General features: G+C 35.8%; 2 protein-coding genes across 2 annotated transcripts in view; one reads left to right on the top strand and one right to left on the bottom strand.

The window, feature by feature from the left end:
- Positions 1-364: 364 nt before the first annotated feature.
- On the bottom strand, positions 365-4,202 carry LOC128015232 (protein unc-50 homolog). Its single transcript, XM_052598909.1, has 6 exons — positions 4,034-4,202; positions 2,294-2,568; positions 2,094-2,214; positions 1,040-1,176; positions 855-962; positions 365-773 (listed from the first exon to the last, which is right to left on the bottom strand). Exons 2-6 carry the CDS (start codon positions 2,565-2,567, stop codon positions 637-639), a joined length of 777 nt encoding a protein of 258 aa, XP_052454869.1. The 5' UTR covers position 2,568; positions 4,034-4,202; the 3' UTR covers positions 365-636.
- An 11,009-nt stretch (positions 4,203-15,211) lies between these two features.
- LOC128015229 (semaphorin-5B) overlaps positions 15,212-20,882 on the top strand; it is a 61,136-nt gene continuing 55,465 nt past the window's right edge. Inside the window, exon 1 of the mRNA XM_052598899.1 lies at positions 15,212-15,312. The gene's annotated coding sequence lies outside the window, so the exon portion shown is untranslated. The remainder of the gene's footprint in view (positions 15,313-20,882) is intronic.

Raw genomic sequence — 20,882 nt, 5'->3', positions numbered from 1 at the left:
AGTCGAATCAGTCTAAAAAGATAAAGCGAACTAAGTCGCCAGAGCTGGTGGTTGTATCTTTAAAACTCTAATAAGAGGGGTAGCATTTAGAAATATAGTCTAAGATGAAGCAGCAGCATCTTAAATACAGAACATTGGGTTGACTTTCTCAAGTCAACCTAATCCAAAAAAGAGAGAGAGAGAGAGAGAGAGAGAGAGAGAGAGAGAATCCCTTACAGTTGTCAATAAACACCTGAATATGTTACCATATATGTAACTGCCAATGGGATAATGTATTTTATGTGATCAAAACCATATGCATACATTTACATTTCATGAATTTTAAAATACATTACTGGACAATACTGAACAAACTAAAAATCGGTTTCTTTAAAAATATCTTTATTGTACACGGTTTCACAAGTAAACAGTGCAGCATCATATCAGATACCGAAACTTTTCCCCAAGTTTGCATTTATCCACATCACAACATTAAATGAGGGTTGAGTCTCAAATTAAGAAAAAGAAAAGGTTCATGACACCATAAACAATTGAAATTGTTTTCCTCTACAGCCAAACTGATATTTACAGATTATACAAGAAGTCGGAAAGTCCCAAGAGCGACAACACACTTTCCATCATGTGTTCTGCTGTCCTTTACTGGACCCTGTGCTTGTAGAACCAGCAGAGACCTTTAGTGAAGTTCCAGCCGAGAGAAATGGAGAGAACATACAGGAGTCCGAGCAAAGCAAAGGGATAAAGAAGAACCGCGGTGTTCTTTAAGAACGGAAGTGCTAAAGAAACAAGAGACAATGTTCAGCTTGTGGATACATGTCATAAAACACATGGTCATGACCAGCAGTCACATCACTTACCGTTGTAGCCCAGGAATGTGATGTAAATATAGTAACTGACTGCAATAAGCCAAAAGGTGTTTCCCACAAAATACCCCAGGAACCAGTCTGAACTTATGACCACAACATCTGTCAAGAAAGCGTAAAATATGTTTTTCACACAGTCCCAGTTCATTATTACACATATTTGTTTACGGTTTACTTACGGTTGATGAAGAACAGCTGTAAAAAGTGCAGAATGACCAGGAGAGGGTAGAAAGCGTTTAGATGGACGTCAAACGCATAGCCCCACTCCACATCGTAATCTCTAGGATGCTTCATTAGATATTTATTTGTGACAACCCTGGAGAAGCAGAAAAACAGGGATTACTGTACAGTGTCACAGTAAAAACTCCTCGTAAGTTAGGCTGATTTATTAGCAATGTTACGTTATCTATTACGGTATTATATATTTGGCTGATTAATTATCATTATGTTATTATATAAAGTACTTGATTCTGACTGGTCAGTCACAGCAAACATTATTGTTTAATATATATAATATAATATATATATCAAAATATATATATTTTGTATTCATAATTTTATATATCATAGCATTCATTAAACATATTTTTTATTTTAGTCATTTACTTTTGCCATTTTGTATTTTTTTTTATATTTATTTAACTTCATTTTTATTTAAGCTTTAGTAATTTTAGCAATTTAACCTAAATGTACTTATTTCAGTTTGATGCAGTTTTTGAATTTTAATTGTTAAAATCAATATATAAATATATATAAAAAAAATTTTTTTTTTGTAAGTCTACTTTTTTACAATTATTTTTTACTTTTAATTTTTATTTCAGTTTGACTAATTTGAGTACTTTAACTTACAATCTTTTTTTCAAGGCAAAATTACTTCTTTGAGTTGTTAAAGTTTAAGTTGTGTATTCAACAATTATATTTTACTTTATTTCAGCCATATTTCAATTACCAAAAACAATAATAGTTTTAGTTTCAGTTAAGGATAACAACATTGTTTTGTGCTGGGGTCATAACCACCCTGTTCTGGTTTATTTTATAATTATTTAAATATCTCTTTGCAAAAAAGATGGATCATTCACCTTATTCTGAAATTAATAATAGGCTAATAATAAAAAATGCAAAGATCCATAACCCAGAAATAAAATCTGAATCAATATCATAACAGCAAGGTCAACATTAAGGAAAAAGGACACATTATGGGCAGTCTTTGTGAGTGTTTGTGTGGCTCCTCACCACATGAGTGTAGATATGAGCAATCCGACTCCGACACAGTCGATGAAAACAACCCACAGCAACAGCTTCAACGTCTCCACAAAACCCATTTCTAGAACCAGACCGAAGCCAACTGTCGACACTGCAGAGAAAACATGATTAGTGAGCCGATGCAAGTTTAATTTCTAAACCCTTCCCATGTTTCCATCAAAAGTGCTCACCACAGAGCCAGATGCTGAGCAGCACCAGGAACGCAGGGTCGTCTCGAGCCCACTGGTCTTTAGTCTGTTTGCGGTACTGGAAGTTGCGGTACACTTTCTGTGGTGATGTGAACAAGTAGAGCATCTGCCATATAGCAAACTCAAAATCCATCTGTCTGAAATGCAGCAGTCGCCGCAGGTATTTGTAGCGCTTGGCGCCGGCTGTGTGCCGCGCTGCATCCCGAGCGCTCAGACTGCCGTTCTGGTGGATCTGCGGGGAACTCGTCGGCAACATACTGTCGAGGGATGAGAGAGAGAGAGATTTAGTTATTACAGACACATGAAAGGTGCAAATTAGGGCCATATGATTTCCACGATGCAGAAAACATGGATGGAATCATGGTATCCATTCATAAAAATAGTATTCAAAGTTTAACGTGGAATGTCATGGAATTTGTCACATTTTTTATGTAATCAAAAGTAGGTCATTACACTTTAATCAAATCATGACATGGATTGGTATCTGTAAATATTAAGACGCAAAAGTCAATTTAAATATGAATTCTGCATGTTCTGCATGTCTCTGTTAATGAAGACGCAGATGCAGGGTTTCAGATGTAAATTTCGCGCTGACATGTTCCAGGCTTCAACATCACAACTGACAAACATATGGAATAATTGGAGTCAGATACGGAAATGATTATATATACTACTACTACTACTAAAATGAAACAAACATGATTTTTTTTAAGGAATAATCACACAACATTTCTTCCTTTTTTAAATTTTTTTGTAAATCCCCTTTGTTTGTCCCAATTTTCAATAATTAAAAAATAAATTAAATTGTTCTATGCCTTCATTTGATAACCAGGAAAAAAAATGTTGTACATATTAATTAATTAGGAAAACAATTTATAAGGCTACTTTAAGAAAAAAAAAATGCATTAAGTAAGACATGCTTTTTGATTAATAACATTTAATGTATAATTTAATGTAAAAATTTTAACTAAAATAAAAAACTGAATCCAGAAAAACAGAAATGGGAAAAAAATGAATTTGGAAAAAAATAAAACAGAAATTAGTTAAAAAATTAAGCGGATTTCGTAGGGCCCTAGCTGCAAATAAACATTTGAGCAAATCAGAGCAAGATCTATTAATTTTGATTGATATAATAATAACAGAAGGCCAAGTATAACACAAGAACCTTCCTACATGTATTCTTAAATCAGGAATAAATGATGTGGCTGAATTTTCATCAATTACAGCTCACTCTGTTTTGACAAGTCAAACTTAATTACAATTTCATTGCAGGAAAGTAGATCTGCCCATGTTTGAAATCTACATCTATTAACTGTATATGAATTTAGTTTGAAAGAAATCCACCTGAACTCTAGTCTATCATCAAGAAATAAGCTTCATAATCAAAAGTATTGTGAGTTCATTCTTCTGTTTCTTGTGAATATAACCTGCTATGTAAACATGTAGAGCTGATTCAGGATCAGTCCTGTTACTCTTATTTGATTTACACAGCACAACTGACAGTTGCTCTAACATTACAGCAAACTCAAATCACTGGTTTAAAAGCAAACTAGCTATTCTTAATATCTCGGTGAAATGTGATGCTTATTAATAACAAAAACGTAACAGACGAAGCACTAGAGTGGTAAAGCTGGTGCTTGGGCCTCGATATCACATAATACCCTGGTAAACATGTTAGCTATAATGTCGCTCCTGCTCGCGGTGTGTAAACATGACACTCACCTGCTCTGCGGCAGTATCAGAAATTAATAAAGCAAAACTCCTTTTAATCAGGGTGTAAAAAACAATGCAGCAACGGTGACATGTCAACTTCCTGCTTTATCCGAACACGTAGCAGGCTAGAGGCTAGCAGCGCAACCGACACAGTGACGCAGCTTCCTGTGTCAAGGCCTTCCGGGAAATGTAGTTTTGGGGTAGAGAGCAGCGTACGTCATTACTATATTACATTCCTATATCATATTCATAGATTGGATAAATATGAAACTCACAATTTCAAAAGATGAAAATCATTTTCGTTCTTTTATCACAATGTCAACTTTTCATACTGGCTGCAATGAAAGTGAATTTAATGTGAATTAGGCCTACTGCTGTTTCCTCTGGCTCTTATAAAACTGTTTTATTTATATATATTCTGATCTGTGAAGGTCTAAAGACACTGCAGGTTTTAATAACTGATTATTACGATTGTGAGGATTAAAATCATTTGAATAATAAACAATTGAAAAGCTGTTCACTGCATGTTTAGAAACAACAGATGGCGCTAAAGCACTTTATTCCTTCTCCTTCTGTCACGTTAATGGCGTTTTTTATGAATAGTCATGACTTTTTAACAGGCCTAAAAAAAAAGAAAGAAAGAAAGTTATGATTTAAAAACAACAACAAAAATTCTGAGTAATAATTCAAAAACAAATCTTGATTTATTTCTTAATACTATATGAAAGATGAAAATGAAATACTGTGAGTTAAAAGCAAATAGTTTACCACCTGTTAACCTGTATTTTGATAACTGACTTTTAGTGAGTAGTATGTTCACATTCCAAAAAATTACTTCCCCCTGCAAAAGAGTCAATTTCTATTTTTAGTCTATGTCTGTAAAAAAAAAAAAAAAAAAAAAAAAAACTCTGCTAAGATGCGTGAGTAGAAAGTAGTTTTTATTTTTACCTCCACATTTCTTGCTGGTGACTGGAGCAGAGCTTACCTGCGAAGAGCACATCACATCTGTTTGGAGCAGTTCCTCTTTCAGAGGATTTTAAAAACGCAGTTTTGATATTTGCCTCATATTTATTTAATAAGCACCACCACTTCATTCTGCTATTCCTCTCAGGACGACCCCATGCAGGCCATTCATGTGGTGAACTATAAAACACTTTGCACATCACTTCAGAAACAAGGTTCATACATGTCATTGAGCAACACTGACACAGTTTTCAGTTTCCATCACAATTAATAAAAAAGTAATTCTTAGTCTTTCCATCTTTCACGAGTTTAGTTTAAACCTAGACATTTTAAAATTTAACAAAATAGGGAAAAAATATAAAATGTATTAACATTATCATAAGTGAACATAAGTTAACTACTTTAGTCGACATGAACTAAGAAAGAACAATACTTCTACAGCATTTATCAATCTTAGTTCACTTTAATTTCAACATTTACTAATGGATTATTAAAATCAAAAGTTGTTCTTGTTAACATGAACTAACAATGAACTACTGTATTTTCATTAACTAATATTAACAAAGATACTGTAATAAATGTATTGTTCATTGTTTGTTCATATAATTAGTTTTTCTTGATTGCTTATAGTTTTTGCCCATTGCTTGAACACTATAGACACATGCTTAAACCAAAGTAACATAACTTGAAGTTGGTGTTACTATACCTTAAACAAAGTGTAACCATACCTTAAACAAAAGCGTTGCTTTGCACTTTAGTTGCAGTTCTGTAACACACTTGCTCCTTTCTGCTACACACTTGCAGAACTAGACAGACACTACACACTATTTCTTACATAAGACACTTAGTTAAAAAATGAAATCTCAGGGTACAATTGGGAAAACACATCTATTCAAAATACAGCACACATTGGTTAATTAAAAAGGCGTTGACACACACCTGAAAATACTTACTTACAAAACTGAACACCAATCAGCCAGCTACAAAAAGGTCTTAGTTAAGCCATTTTGAGAACTTTGCAAGCATGGAAGAAGGGAGAGTGAGAGCGTGGTCGAAGAGGCCATGCAAGGACCATTATTTCTGATGACATAAGAGCAACTCTGGTGGACCATGTCATAAACCATGGCCTGACTGAGGGAAACTGGGCATTGAGTCTATCCTAATCTAAGCCGTTTCACAGTGTCATCCATAATAAGGACATTCCGACTGGAAAACCGGTATGTCTTCATCTCTCTACTCTACTCAGACTGTTTTACAGTACTGTACCATATCTCGTTACATTTTGACAAAGGATTGTTCGGTTTTGATAGCAGAGTTTCAGTTTGACAGACGTGAATGCTTTATTTCCTAGTGTTGTGTCTTATTTTCTTGTGTGTAGAGTTTTGACACAATGAGCCAAATTTAGCAAAACATGTGCAAGCAATAGGCAAAATCCGTATAGTAAACTCAAAATGAGTGTAGTTTATTTTGATGATCTTAACGTGCTTTCAAAGACTTCAGAGCAAAGCAACTTCTTGGATTAATGGAGCTGTTTTAACATGTTCCAGTTCAGTTTACTATAACTCTGACACTCTTGTCCAAACCTGTTTTAAAAAACATTCCTGGAGACTGATATGGGAAAATATGTGTTTTCAGCTGCAAATAATTTATTATTATAATTTTTTTTTTTTTTTTTACAAAAGATTTGTTAAATGTTGCTCATTTTAATTTAATTCTTGAAAGGGAAGAATTGCCCTTAATCTGATGGGACAGAGCAGTAAATGACTTCATTGTCAGAGAGACACATGTGAACATCAACAAGCCAGGTATTTTAGTTTGTGCTAAATTTATAGCACATTTCGGCTCCAAAAATACCGTCTAGATGAATAAACCCTCTTATTCATTCCAGGCTCTTATAATTTTTTGAAATGTTTAGAATGAGATCACGAAAGTTGGCAAATCACAAAACAACATGGGATTAAGAATGTTTGAATGGTTTTCAATTCATTTAAAATAGCTTTAAGTTTAAAGATTAACCTGTTTTGCTCTTGTTTGATTCCCATGTCGACAGCAATGTTGTGTCTGTATGATACACATTGCATATTAAAACTGCTCTCTTTTGACTGATCTATGGCTTCTTTGTCAATTGGGTCAAACACTGAGGTGGTTGAAATCTGGGTATGACTTGAAAATATCAACAAGAGAGGTTTTTAAACCAACGAGGTTCATAACAACTAGAACTATCCCTTTAGAAATTGGTCCTCTATTTTTAAGCCAAACCATCAGTTTTTATTGTCATAACATTCCCCTCTTAATTTTCCTCAGAATTGCTTTCTGAACTGACAGGCTCAGAACATTAGTTATGAAAATGAATAGCAGAAGATTTAGCTGTAATGGCTAACTAATTATCTGTCCACCCAGAACCAGAAGGGAGTTTTGATGGATAATACACTATTTGACTGAAAAAGAATGATCAATATGTAAGCACTGCTCAGCATCGCTATATTATTAATCACAGTCTGTGTTGTACTGTGAGACTGGTCTGGAAATCACCCAGCAAACTCTTTCTGGAGGTATTTGAGTTTGCAGTGGACCGTGAATGGTGAACTTCTCTCCTACTGAAACACTGCCGAATTGGCTTTGACTAGTTACTAGGAGCTCACACAAGCTGTTAGATGTCAGCAAGAGAAGGAAGATGTTTCAGGGTGGGGCAAGTTTTACATTTTGATGAAAGATTGAAAACTAACATTTAATTGTTGAACTGCGCACAGTGAGACCAATGCATTTGAAATACATCAAAAGTTTGGCGTCAGAAATAGTTTTGAAAGAAGTGAATACTTGTTTAAAGCAAGAATGCATTATACTGATCTAAAACAGAGGTGAGCAAGCTTTTTAATACAAAGGGCCAAAAATCTTGTTTGAGGGTCATGGGCCAAAAGTAAAAACCATATTATTCTAAAAAATATTCAGTTAAAAAAATATATATAAATAATAAAAAATTCAATTGTGTGTGTGCGTGAGATGGACTATTCAGTTCATCGATAATTTCAAAGGATATGATGGGAATGGTGATCTTTGAGTCTTTGTTATTGCAGGAGTTCGGGATATTCACAGGAGGAGCACACATCTCAGTCCGGGTTTTTGGATGACACAGAGACGCTGGGAGCAACACACAAGGTAAGTTAGCAGGTAAGTACAATCAAATAGAAGTAGTATCCAGTGGTGTCAAAAGTACTGGCATTCATTACTCAAGTAGAAGTATAGATACTAGGGTTTAAAAAGACTTTTGTAGAAGTTGAAGTATCAACTCAAGCTTTTTACTCAAGTAAAAGTGTAAAAGTACTGGTTTAAAAAACTACTTAAAGTATAAAAGTAAAAGTAATGTAAGGGGAAAAAAATGCCATTAAGAACAAAAGCTTAGGCCGCACCACAGGGGCCTATTGTGCACTACCCCACCGCCTCAAAAAACATTTTTCTAAAGGCCATAGGCCATAATGACTATAATGTTCATGTTGAAAAATTTGGGATGCACTAGGCTTCCTGTTTCAGCCGCATATATAAAAATACAAAAATGGTGTGCACATCCCAAACATCCAATTAGGACACAGGTGCAAGACAACTAAATGATATAGACAAATAAAGAAGTGAAGTCTGAACACTGAAAACTACTGCTCCAGAGGAATTTAATTAAGCAACGTTTCGACCTTCAGGTCTTCCTCAGCCGCATATATGCCCATTTAAAATGAACGCACTTTAGTACAATGCAAATACATTAAAGGACTAGAGATATGATGACTAGTTGCCAATAAGTATTGTTATAGTGCAAAAAGTCAAACTTCAGAGGCTTGTCATCAATAACTTTTAATGGAATGTAAATGTACATCCAAGCTTAGCTGCAGGAATCTGCGAGGGCAATGGACAAGAACATTGGTACAGGCTCAGTAACAATTACACTTGTATGGTGGTCTATTTACAGTAAACATTATAGTGCTGTCAAAATGAATGATTAATCCAAGTGATTGATCAAAAACTAAAACTGAAAAAGAAATCATAATCCTGATACTTTCTTGATTGATAGCTTCTTGTATTTGGTACATACGTCTGCTATGTCCAGTGTTCGGGGGGTAACGAGTTACAAAGTTGGTATAGCCTACTTATCACAACATTGTCAATCGCATCGTCAATCGAAAACGCTAATTTATTAAAACATCTCGCTACCGAACTACCTACAGTAGCTTAATTTGTGGAGGACGAAGAAAAAGCACTCATTTGGTAAATGAGCCAGTGAGAAATAATAACTTTTAAATAGGGTCCAGTGCCTTTTCAATACTTTTAAAATGGTACCGGCTCCTAAACGGTGCCTGAACCGATACTTTAAAAAAAAGAAACACAAAAAAACTATGGATAACTTTACAAACATTACAAATATTTAAAATAAATCCATAGCTTGTTGTGCAAGTTGTGCTTCCCTTAATCTAAGGCTAATAAATGTATTTCACAATCTGGGTCATTATTTAATACAAAAGCACACATAATGTTTCTACTGTATCTCTGTCACTCACTCTGATATAAAAGTTAACATGAGTGCTGTCTGTCACTGTTTTAAATCAGTTCTGTGAATTACTGTATGGTCATTCTTTATAAAGTAGCAACAATGTCGTTTTTAAAATACAGTACTGTGCAAAAGTCTTATGGAAAAATTAGTATTTTCTCCCCAAAAAGGGTTTTAAGCCAGTTATTTATATCTTTTGCTGTAGTGTGTCAGTAGGAAATATCAGTTGGTCATTAATTTTAGTAATAATCTAGTGCGATTCTGAATGCACAAGCAGTCTGACAACGGGAAAATTAATTTTTGGAAATGTAAACTGATATTTTATACTGACATTCTACAGCAAAATATATAAATAACTGTCCGAACACCATTCTTTTAAGTGAAATTACTAAAGTGTCTAAGACTTTTGCACAGTAGTGTATGTATAAAGTACGTATGATTAAATTAAGTATATTTTAGTAAGTGTAATTAAAGTATGTGTTCGTTCATATGTGTTAAGGGCTAGATTTTCGCTGGAGGAAACGGCTGTGGTGTGATGAGCGAAAACTTTACAGATGAGAAACCGACTGCTACCTCGTGACTTTTTGTAAACTGTATTTATGACAAAGAACTGCACAGATATGGATATTCTAACAATCTATCGATAAACACATACCTTGTGTCCTCTGTTTGTTTAAGTGCGCATGCGCTGCTCCGTTCGCGGTCTGCGCCTCTGTGGATTGAAGAGCGCGCTCAAAGACGGGAGGAGACGGTCTGACGCTGGTTTCATGTGAAATTTAAGCGGACTGACTCTGAGGCGATCGGATACCGGTTCCATACCCAACCCTACTTTTAAGAAATATATATTTTGATAAACGAACCCAAAACTTTCTATGTCCTGGCTGGACTGTGATGTGATTTGTGTCACGTGCAGGTGTGATGGATCGCGTAAAGACCAATAGGGTGTCGGAATGGTATATGTTTATACTTCTCATCCAACCACAATCAAATTCACTCCATCCGGATGGCGCGATTTATCTGGATAGGTTTTTTTTTTTTTTTTTAATGATGACAAGCCGGAATGAAAACAAGCCGAAATGAAATAGCAGTAACGAAGCTATTTTTAAAATGTAAGGAGTAGAAAGTACAGATACTTGCCTGAAAATGTAAGGAGTAGAAGTAAAAAGTCTGCTGAAAAATAATCACTCAAGTAAAGTATAGATACCCCAAATTTCTACTTAAGTACAGTAACAAAGTATTTGTACTTCGTTACTTGACACCTCTGGTAGTATCTGATTTAGAGAGTCCTCTACATGTGTACGAGACTGGACAATGTGGCTGTCAGAGGTGTGTGCTTTTGTACAGGCTGGTTGATGAGGTGCTTGATTGGTGACAAGTGCAGGTGCTCAGAATTCAGGTGATTGAGATCGTGGTGACTGGGTGATGGTGGAGACTGGCTGATCCATTACAGTACCCTCCTCCACGGCTCGCTCCTGAGGACTGAACATCCCGACGTCGTCGTGGTCTACTTCTGCCCCGAGGTGCTGGAAGTTCGGGATGAGCAGCATGGAACTCGGCCATTAAGGCGGGGTCTAAAATATCAGCCCTATGTATCCATGAATGTTCTTCAGGTTCATATCCTTCTCAGTCCATGAGGTATTCTAACTGACCATCACGGACCCGGGACTGCAGAAGCTCCTTCACCTTGTAGACCGACGCTTCATCCAGAATCAATGGAAGAGGGGGTTCTTCCCTCTGGCCAGGCTCTGTGGGGAGAGAAACAGGGTCATGGTGAGGCTTGAGCTATGACACAAGAAATATAGGATGAATTTTGTACTGCGCTGGAAGTTGTAATCTGTAGGTGACCAGGTTTACTTCCATGATGGTGAGGGGACCAACAAATCTGGGACTGAGTTTCCTACAGGGTAGGTGCAGTCTGATACCCGATATCCCGGGTAAATAACTATACTTTTTGACCTGGTTGGTAGGTAATTGTTTGCATGTGCTAAAGGTCTGCGGCTTTGTGGCTTTGCAGTGGTTTTGTGGAAAGCGCACACTTCTCCGCTTTCATTAGAGATTGTGTTCTCTAAGGCATTGGAGGACCTCTGAAATGTGCTGGCGATGTTCAGCCTGGCTCAGGGAGTAGATGAGGATGTTATCTATGTAAGCGATGAAGAAACTCCCAGAGCACCTCATGCATGAAACCCTGGAATACAAGAGGGGGCGTTAACTCATATTGGCCAGTAGGGTTCAGAAAGGCCGTCTTCCAAGTACATTCAAATAGTAGTAGCTGATTCAGAGACTGCATCTGAAAACTGAAAAATGCTGCCTTCGGAGGACGCATTCCAAGGTAGGAAGGCATCAAGGCACGTCCGAAATCAATGTTAGCTTCAGTTCCTGTCTCCTGAGATGCCTTCATATGGCCAATTTTTGAAGGCAGCATAGATGTATCTTTTGCTGCCTTTGATATCCCACAATCCTGTGCGTTCCATTCTGTGACAGTTAAGCCTAAAAATAAAGATGGCGTCTAAAATTTGCGGTCGGTGGTCAGTTTGTGTAAATGTATGTTTCTGATCAACGTTTTCCACTTTTTGTCATTTCTAGAGAGAAATTAATATTGTAGTAATGAAATATCCACTTAGTTATCACCAAAGCTCTCTATATTTTGCTGTAGATCATTAAACCATTACTCTGCCTCAGAAGTTTGTCCAAAATCAGTTTTGTGAAGTGCCTTCGTGCAAGTTCGCTCTGAAAAAGCTTCATCCATTACTTGAGCACTAACTGCCATGAACTGGCTAAAGGATGTGACAACGAACCTTCATGAATCTCTATGTACGTCACAAAGTTAGAAAACAGCTGTGAATCGTGCCAATTAATTTTTCTGAACTATTATCATCCCTTGAACTAAATCACAGACAGAGAAATGAACAAATACATTCAGCGGACTAATGCTCAATCTTTCATTCTCATGTATTATTACTGTCTGTAAGTTCAGATGAGGAGAAAGAGCGCTGACCTCCTAATGATGCCTACTGTGCCTTACGTCTGAATGCTGTCAGATCTTAACACTAACACATCTCAACTCAACACCATGATTTAATCAAATGCATCCCAGGAGAGGAATCAGAAAACTATCGCTGTCAATTAAGGAGATGCAATCCAAGACATAACGAAGGAGGAGGCAAGGAAGAGGAATTACATCATTTCTCTTTAGCTACAGAGAGTTGGTGCGTGTGTGTGTGTGTGTGTGTGTGTGTGTGTGCGTGCGGGATGGTGAGATCATGATTTTCACTCTGACTCTAGTAAATTATACTTTTGGCAGTGAACGAGTGACTGGAAATGACACACCCACATAATCACACACACACACACACACACACACACACACACACACACACTGCTACATGCCTCACTTAAAAACACACTCTGGCTCCAACCCATCCATGCAGTGTTCCAATACGACATCTCTCTTTGGCTCTTGCTGTCAGCTCTGATTAAAGAGGCTAATCACTGCGACTCTGAAAATAGAAGGGCATCAGTGCTGTGTGTGGGTATAGAGACGGACGTCCTATAATAATCATCCATCAGAATTTCTCAATTATTGCAGAATATCTGTGCCTATATGTGTGAAAGCTTCTTTGACTAAATCAGTGATTCTCAACTGGTGGGTTACAATACAAGAAATGGGTCACAGGTCTTGCAAAAAGCTAATAAAATAACTAACAATATAATCAGTAATGCGCGGTTAGGATAGAAAATACTCCCCAATCAAACTTCATGGTTATTTAGAAGCTGTCCAATAGACAGAAGTTGCATGATACAAAAAAAGAATAATCTGAAAACGAAACTTTGCATGGTAAAAGAAAAAACTACCTAGAAATCATTAAATATGAGTTGAGGATTTGGTATTGTGCTGTGTTCTTTTGATTGACGCACCTCCGTAGTTATCTTCTCTATCTCTTGACATCTAAACCTGTGGCATAATAAAGTATAGTATAAATGCATGGCATTAAATACTGAAGTTGTCCAACAATAAACATGTGCTCAATACTTTTTATATTCTTTTTATATTCCATAATCAGGTTACTGGATGAAAACTTTTATTAAATGTAACATAATATGTTGAACTGAGGAAGAAATAATAGAGAAGATAACTATGAAAGTGCAATTTCATCTCTAAATCCAAAAGAACAAAAAAGAAAATTAACATAATTAAAATTTTTCCTTTTTGCTTTGTTATATTATTTTCCTGGCAGCTGCCCCGCTAATTTATATGAGCTTGTTTTGGAGAAATTTATAATTTGATCACTTGCTCACCAGTGGATCCTCTGCAGTGAATGGGTGCCTTCAGAATGAGAGTCCAAACAGCTGATAAAAACATCACAATCATGCAATAATAAACACACACACACAGACACATTCACATGCTGACACACAGCTGAGTTTTACCAACAGAGATAATCAATCAGATATCAAAGATGAGCTTCAAAGCAGCTTTTGATCTGTGATTAATTAGTTAAAATAATGTAAAGACAAGCTCTGGCTGTCAAGGTCCATTGATTGACTGTTCTTATAGAGATCTGTTGTTAATACTGAAGGCTCAGAGGGTGCTTAGGACTCTTGAGTTAACTAGTGAGTTTATTTTCATACCAACATGTGATTTCCAGGCATTTCTGTAAACTTCATCGTTCAAAGATTTTAGAAATGAATGGTGAGCTTCAATACACCGGTGGCAGCATATAATGTGACTGACAGCTCAATATTTCTCATTTCACACTGACATAAGTGTCTGTACTTATTGTGATGGACGGTTGCTGATTTCTGATTTCCATTTTTTACATCTCAGGAGAGTAAATCTGCAGTATCATGTTGCAGTATCTTACAGTCTTGTGTGCAAATTCAAATGTTTCATTTTTCTTAGGGATGACATATCTATGTTTATTGGCAGGTCTGAGAGAGAGAGCATGCATAACATGAGAACAATGAACATATCTGTTCACATCCCTCAGCAGCACTTACTGCCTTTGAGAACATAACACAGATTTTTTTTGTTCAAGTAATCCTTTAAAAACATCTGATTAGACGGTAAAAAGGGCCTTGATGGCTTTCCAGTTGGCAAATTCCCTGTAATAGTGTTTGAACCCCAATTCCTACCTCACATGATCTCTCAGCCTGTGAACCAGCTCATTCTTTGTAAAAATATGTTTATTTTTTAAAAACCGAATGGATTTTTTTTATTAATTAATTTATTTTTATTTTTTTCCATTAATATTGCCTGTTAGTGGGCATTATTTATATAACAATTTAATTATACAATTATATAGGAGAGTTTCTTGAACTTTGGGACAACAGTGTCTTGAGATGAAGACATTTTATACAATTATGAAAAATAGATTATAAATTAAAAGTCAAGTCAAGATAAATATTAGTTAATAAATAAAGGAGTCATTTATCAGAAGCATTTATCAGTGAGTGGTTGTTGTTTGTAAAGATCCGTGTATGATTAGTGCCATTATTTCATGTCCCAGAGGCAAATGTAGTAGTTTTGTTTGTAATTATCCAAACCGCATCCATACAGCAACGAAGCGACATCAGCATACCTTTATTAATATTCATAAGCAAATCTTCTTGATAGGAGCGTTACCGACAAATGACAAGCACGACCTAATTAATATTCATGAGCAGCAGTAGTAGGCGGAGCTGACTGACTCTGAGGGAGAGCACAGATGCTTTGCTTTCAAAGCTCAGCAGCACAGCAGAGTCTTCTGAACACCTCATACCCTGAAATCACCGCTGGATCCACCTGACTGCAGAGGTAAGATCAGTCCTGTGGGTTTCCCAACATCAAGCGTGCAAAAAAATGCCATGTTTACAAGCAGAACTGCTTGTTGAGGTGGATTACTGTCGTAAGTGAGTTTGCTAAAGTTGTTTCAATTGATTATTTTGCATTTTGTGTAATATTTTTGCCTGGTTTAGAATTTTTTTTCGCCATTTTCCATGTCTGTGTTTATTCACTTTACAGTTAATGACACTGATTGATTGGAAATGTAATTGTTGTGGTGCAGATAGTAATGTGAGCGCAGGCCAGTAGAGGGCGATACAGAGTCTACAGTTATTATAATACTTGGCTTCGCACTAGATGATTAATATTACCTGTTATGATTTACAAAAAGTCTGCCTTTGTTTTGTTTGTTAAATGACTTTGTGTCTTGCATATAAATTATACATCAGAATTCATATTTGAAGTGTTTAGGTGGTTTGATCTGGATTTGTGTTTTTGCTGATTCTCCATGCAGTGGATGGTGTGATCTGATTCTGCACCCTGAAACTGTATAGAAACTGTCTCATCAGTATGTCTAGACATGAACAGACAGTTGTAGTCAAGAGTTAAGTTGATGCAGAGGTTCAGCACTTAGATGAAACTGTATTTTCTCATACATCTGGACAGACCACCCTCATATTTTGATTAATAACAGCATGATCTCTGACCTTGTCATAATTTCCTCTGCATGTGATTTCTCCGCTGGCTCTCTTCAGCTCCTCCTGAAGTTATTTGTTAATATGCATTTCATTAGAATCCTTACAGAAATGACTCGGAGCACATTTTTCTTTCCTTTTTTTTTTTATTGTTAACACAGGAATTTGTAACTGGACAGACATTTTCTATTTTTTTTGTTTGTTTATTTTATTGTGCAATTATTATATTCCCAGTCAATACGTTCCCAAAAGTGCAAAACTGTAAATTTGAAATATATAGGCCTGTATTGGCTAAAAAGTCAATTTTTAGCACTCATTTAGCATTAAAGACACAAATGAGATAAAGGTTCACATGCAGTAGAAGTATAGAGCAATCAATGTGATTTAATAGATTTCTGATTTATATTGTCATAATGAGACGACTTTTGATCACAGACTTTTGAATTTAGCGTAGTTGAGACATTGTTGAGATCTCTTCTGAAACGCTAATGGAGACACGTGATTATTACTGGGGCCGTTTTCTCAGATTTGGAGAAACAGTAGACCAGGAAAACTGTTTTTTCTTTCTCTCATTTAATCTCATTGCTGTTCAAGAGAAACAACAATTGTGATTTCAATTTTTTACATTTCTGAATAAGTAATATTCAGATGAACAAAACACATGGTCTCTTCAAGTGTATGTCAAACTTGGTTACTGATGATGCTTTGCATATGCTAATCAGGACTAATCGGCTGTAATCTGGGTTAGTACAGGGGTTACTGGATGAAGAAATACCCCAGTTACCATATTCCCCAACGGCCACAAGCACCGTTTCAGCAGTTATTATTAAACATTTAGAGATGCATTTTAAAAGTCTGTTACATTAATTATTTCTACAGCAAGAACAAACTCATTAATATTTCATGTTGGGGTAAATTAACAGAACTGACCCAATAGTCATGCAGTTGAACGATGACAACAAATATCTTTAGAAATAGGTAAACAACTATTAACTAAATTTATTAAATGTATGCAATGAAGTTTAATAAATTAAAAATGAAACTTTTCTTGCCTTAGGTTTACTGATCCAAGTTGTAGATGAGTTTGTTTGTTCGTCAGAACAGATTTGTAGAAATTTACATTGCATCACTTGCTCACCAATGGATGCTTTGCAGTGAATGGGTGCCGTCAGAATGAGAGTCCAATCAGCTGATAAAAACATCACAATAATCCACAGCACTCCAGTCCATCAGTTAACGTCTTGTGAAGTGAAAAGCTGTGTGTTTGTAAGAAGCAAATACATCATGAAGCTGTTTTAATGGAACACCGTCCCTTTTTGGCCAGAATATGAATCCATAATCCATAACAGTGAAATAGTGCATCTCCTTTTGTCTCTCAAATCAAAACCCACTCATATGTTTGTTTAGAACTGTTTTGCTCTGTCTTGTAATTTGTAAATGGTGCTTGATATGTACATATTTCTCTCCTGATTCAGACCAGATGACTTTTTATCACTGGAGAATACTGGATAAAGGATTAGTAACAGTTTGAAGTGTTGTTTAAAATATTTTTAAAAGAGTTATTTTAAACTCATGTGGATTACTGTGATGTTTTTATCAGCTGTTTGGACTCTCATTCTGACGGCACCCATTCACTGCAGAGGTGAGCAAATGATGCAATGTACATTTCATGAATGCATTTTCAGCAAGTATAATTTTTTGGTTGATCTGTTCTTTTAACAGAACAAGTCATGCAACTAAGTTTTGGTCTAGAACCATTAAATGTAAAAGTTTACTCGGAAAGATTCGGTGCTGTCAGAAGGTGACTCTATAGCCGCTTTACTGTAGAGTCTCAGTGATTCTGACAGGTCACCAGTGAAATGTGATCCCAAACTAAAGACTTCCCTCTGCCAGCTCAATTAGTCTCCTGGACATGACCCTTCAGCCCCATTCTGTCAGCCCTCGCTCTGTTTCTCTCGTGTCTAGCATCGGTAAGTCACTGGAGTGGAGACCGCATGCAATCTGAGAAATGCAAACCTTGCAGATCTGGACAAGGACACGGTGGAAAAGTGTTTGTGACCTCAAGGTTCTTTCAGAGAGCCATTCGAACTCAGTCTTGATTTAAATCATCATTCAGCAGCCCCTGGTCCATTAGCCCAAGTCTTTCCTTGAAGTGCATGTTTGCTCTTATGTATTTATGTGAACATTTTACACTACTGTTCAAAATTTGGAGTCTGGAGAATTTTTAAAGAAGTGTCTTCTGCTCCATTTATTTGATCTGCTATACATGTAAAAATTATAATAATAGTTTAAGAACTGTTTTCTATTGTAATATATTTTAAAAAGTAATTTATTGCTGTGATTAAAGCTGAATTTTCATCATCATTCCTCCAGTCTTCAGTGTCACATGATCTTCAGAAATCATTCTGATATGATGATTTTCTGCTCAAGAAAGATTTCTGTTTATCAAAGTTGAAAACTTTTGTGGAAACTGTGATACATTTTTGTTTCAAAATTGTCTGATGGATAGAATAGAAATATAAATATTTTATAACATTATGCATGTCTTTACTGTCACATTTAATCAATTTATTGCATCCTTGATGAAAAAAATCTTCTTTGAAATACGTTTGGTTGGTGATGATAATGTGTTGGATGTCAAATGTGGAACTAAAATTGTTTTATTTCAGATTAATGGGGGAAGAATAGACTTCAAAAATAGAAATGCTGATGGGGGAAATCATCACGTCGAAAGCATGCAGTGTAGATAATGTAGAATATGATTATTTATAACAAGAGTGTCTAGTTTTTATTAAAACCGTGCCACATGCATCCAGAAATGGTGTAACATATATCTTCATGTTTTAATTTTGACTAAATGTGTCATGTTGAAGATACCTGGGCCTGTAGTGCTGTGCTCATCTCATGAAGTTTCAGCATCTTTCATGTGTCCCACAGTCATACATCTGATAAATGAACAGTTCTCCAGGCATTAATGAAACATATCTGATAGAGACTCAAGTGTCTGAAAGCTTTCCTCAGGGTTCCCAAAGAGCATGTCTGGGGAAGCGGTTTAATCAGAAGCACAGGGAAACACTGCGTTGGGGATATTTTCCACACAGGAACGCACCTTTGGGGCTATATGCTCCAGATATGATGAAAAAGCACTATATAAGTATAATTTCTACTCCGAAACAGCTACATCTTTTTCTGTCTTTTCTCATACAGAGCTATAGAAAGGCTTCTGGAGACGAGAATGGAGTCTTTTATAATACTGTCTTGGCTTTTTTTTGTGCCATGGTTGGATCATGACATAGTCCTGATAACATTTCCTTTTTATTGTATGGAGAATAGCTGAAATATCACTCAAGAAGCATTAAATTTTTTTTTTTAAGTAATTAAGATACTTACTCTTAAGAGACGTTTTAATGCATTTGAAAATTGTAGTGAATTTGTCTTGCTTTAAGGACAATAAGTCATTTTACTAAAATAAATAGGCAATAGAGTTTTTGCTGTTGATGTGATAATGTATTCAGTGTTGTTTTACCGTACATTTAAAGCTTATAAAGGTAATTAATATGCCTGTAGCATATGGAAAAATAAGCATTAATGCACTGGTAAATGTTCATTTGGAACAATGTAGAGATGCATGGACTTAAAATAGAATAAAAGATGTGATCAGGGCAATCAGAACGTGTTATTCATTAAATTGTTCAGCAAGATGCGCAATTATCTGTTGCACACATACATTTGGACAGACCTGACTGAATTTGTGTTTATCATGATCTTGATTTAAAAACATATGCTTTAATACTTAAAATCAGTTTTGTAGACAAATATAAATTGTGACATCATAGAAATTTGTTTACGCAAATAAAATTTATAAGAATGAATGAATTAATTTTTTCTTTTTTTTTTTTTTTAGTGGATGAATTGGAGTGAGTTTTAATAGAATTATCTCTGAACTGAACAGTTGTGTGTGTGTGTGTGTGTGTGTGTGTGTGTAACATAAGCGGGTCTTTTTTACTGTTAATGTTAAGAAGTTAGTGCATGATTGGGTTTAAGGGAAGCTACTAAAGGTCAAGTTCGCTTCTGCTTTGAGGTCAGGTTAATCAAGTCAGTGAAAATCGAGCCAAATTAGACCCTGCTTCTCCAAGACATGGCTTTTTTTTTTTTTGATTACAATGGAAATAATTGCAGTAATTCCACCATTTAGAGAGGTTTATGCTTAAAACAAGTGACAGTGTCTGGCAAGAACAAGATGAAATGCATTTGGGAAGATTTGATTAAAAATGCCAGACTTTTTTATTAACTGGCGAGCTCTTAAAATGTGGAAAGGATTAAAGAATAACTTTTATATAGTCAGTAATATTTCAAGATGAACAATACTGGACTGAAGCAACTTTTTTTTGTGCTTAATCTCAATCATCATGAATTCAATATATATGAATGACTTCTGATTTTTTTGTTCGTTGACTTTTATGTGATGAAAGTCAAGTCAAAGTCGCTGATGACGTCATTAATTAACAAATAAGTCTGGAGCTGTGAAAAACTCCCTGTGCACAGCTGTGGTACAGTGCTGCGTACATGGCTAATGCTCCTATAACAGCTCATTTTTACCAGTTCTTTTGCCTTTGAGTTGTTTTATTTCTCACAGATTTATGTTAGTTCTAAATGAGATCTAGATAAAGTAGCGCAAGTTTACATTTATATGAATGCATTAATGTGAAGTAATTCTACATGGCAGCATCTCTCTAGCAGTAGTGAAGCTGTGGGATTTAGTTATCAACAAATATATGCTTGAACTTTTCAGTTTCTAAGCTATTTTATTGAGAAATCACAGAACAGTGTTGGCAGTACATTTCCGTGCTGAATGATTCTGTGCTCGAGCGATCTGTGCATGACGTACGAGCTTCTGTCTGTAGCCTG

Source organism: Carassius gibelio, chromosome A6, assembly GCF_023724105.1.
Source record: "Carassius gibelio isolate Cgi1373 ecotype wild population from Czech Republic chromosome A6, carGib1.2-hapl.c, whole genome shotgun sequence".
NCBI lineage: Eukaryota > Metazoa > Chordata > Actinopteri > Cypriniformes > Cyprinidae > Carassius > Carassius gibelio.
The sequence above is the reverse complement of the archived record's forward strand: the minus strand, read 5'-3'. Positions and strand labels throughout refer to the sequence as shown.

Coding starts and splice junctions, on each gene's coding strand:
- LOC128015232 (XM_052598909.1), bottom strand. CDS start 2,567: ATGTTGCCGACGAGTTCCCCGCAGATCCACCAGAACGGCAGTCTGAGC. Junction 2,215..2,293: donor GCTCAGCATCTGGCTCTGTG/GTGAGCACTTTT, acceptor TTTTCTCTGCAG/TGTCGACAGTTGGCTTCGGT. Junction 1,177..2,093: donor CTCATATCTACACTCATGTG/GTGAGGAGCCAC, acceptor CTGCTTCTCCAG/GGTTGTCACAAATAAATATC.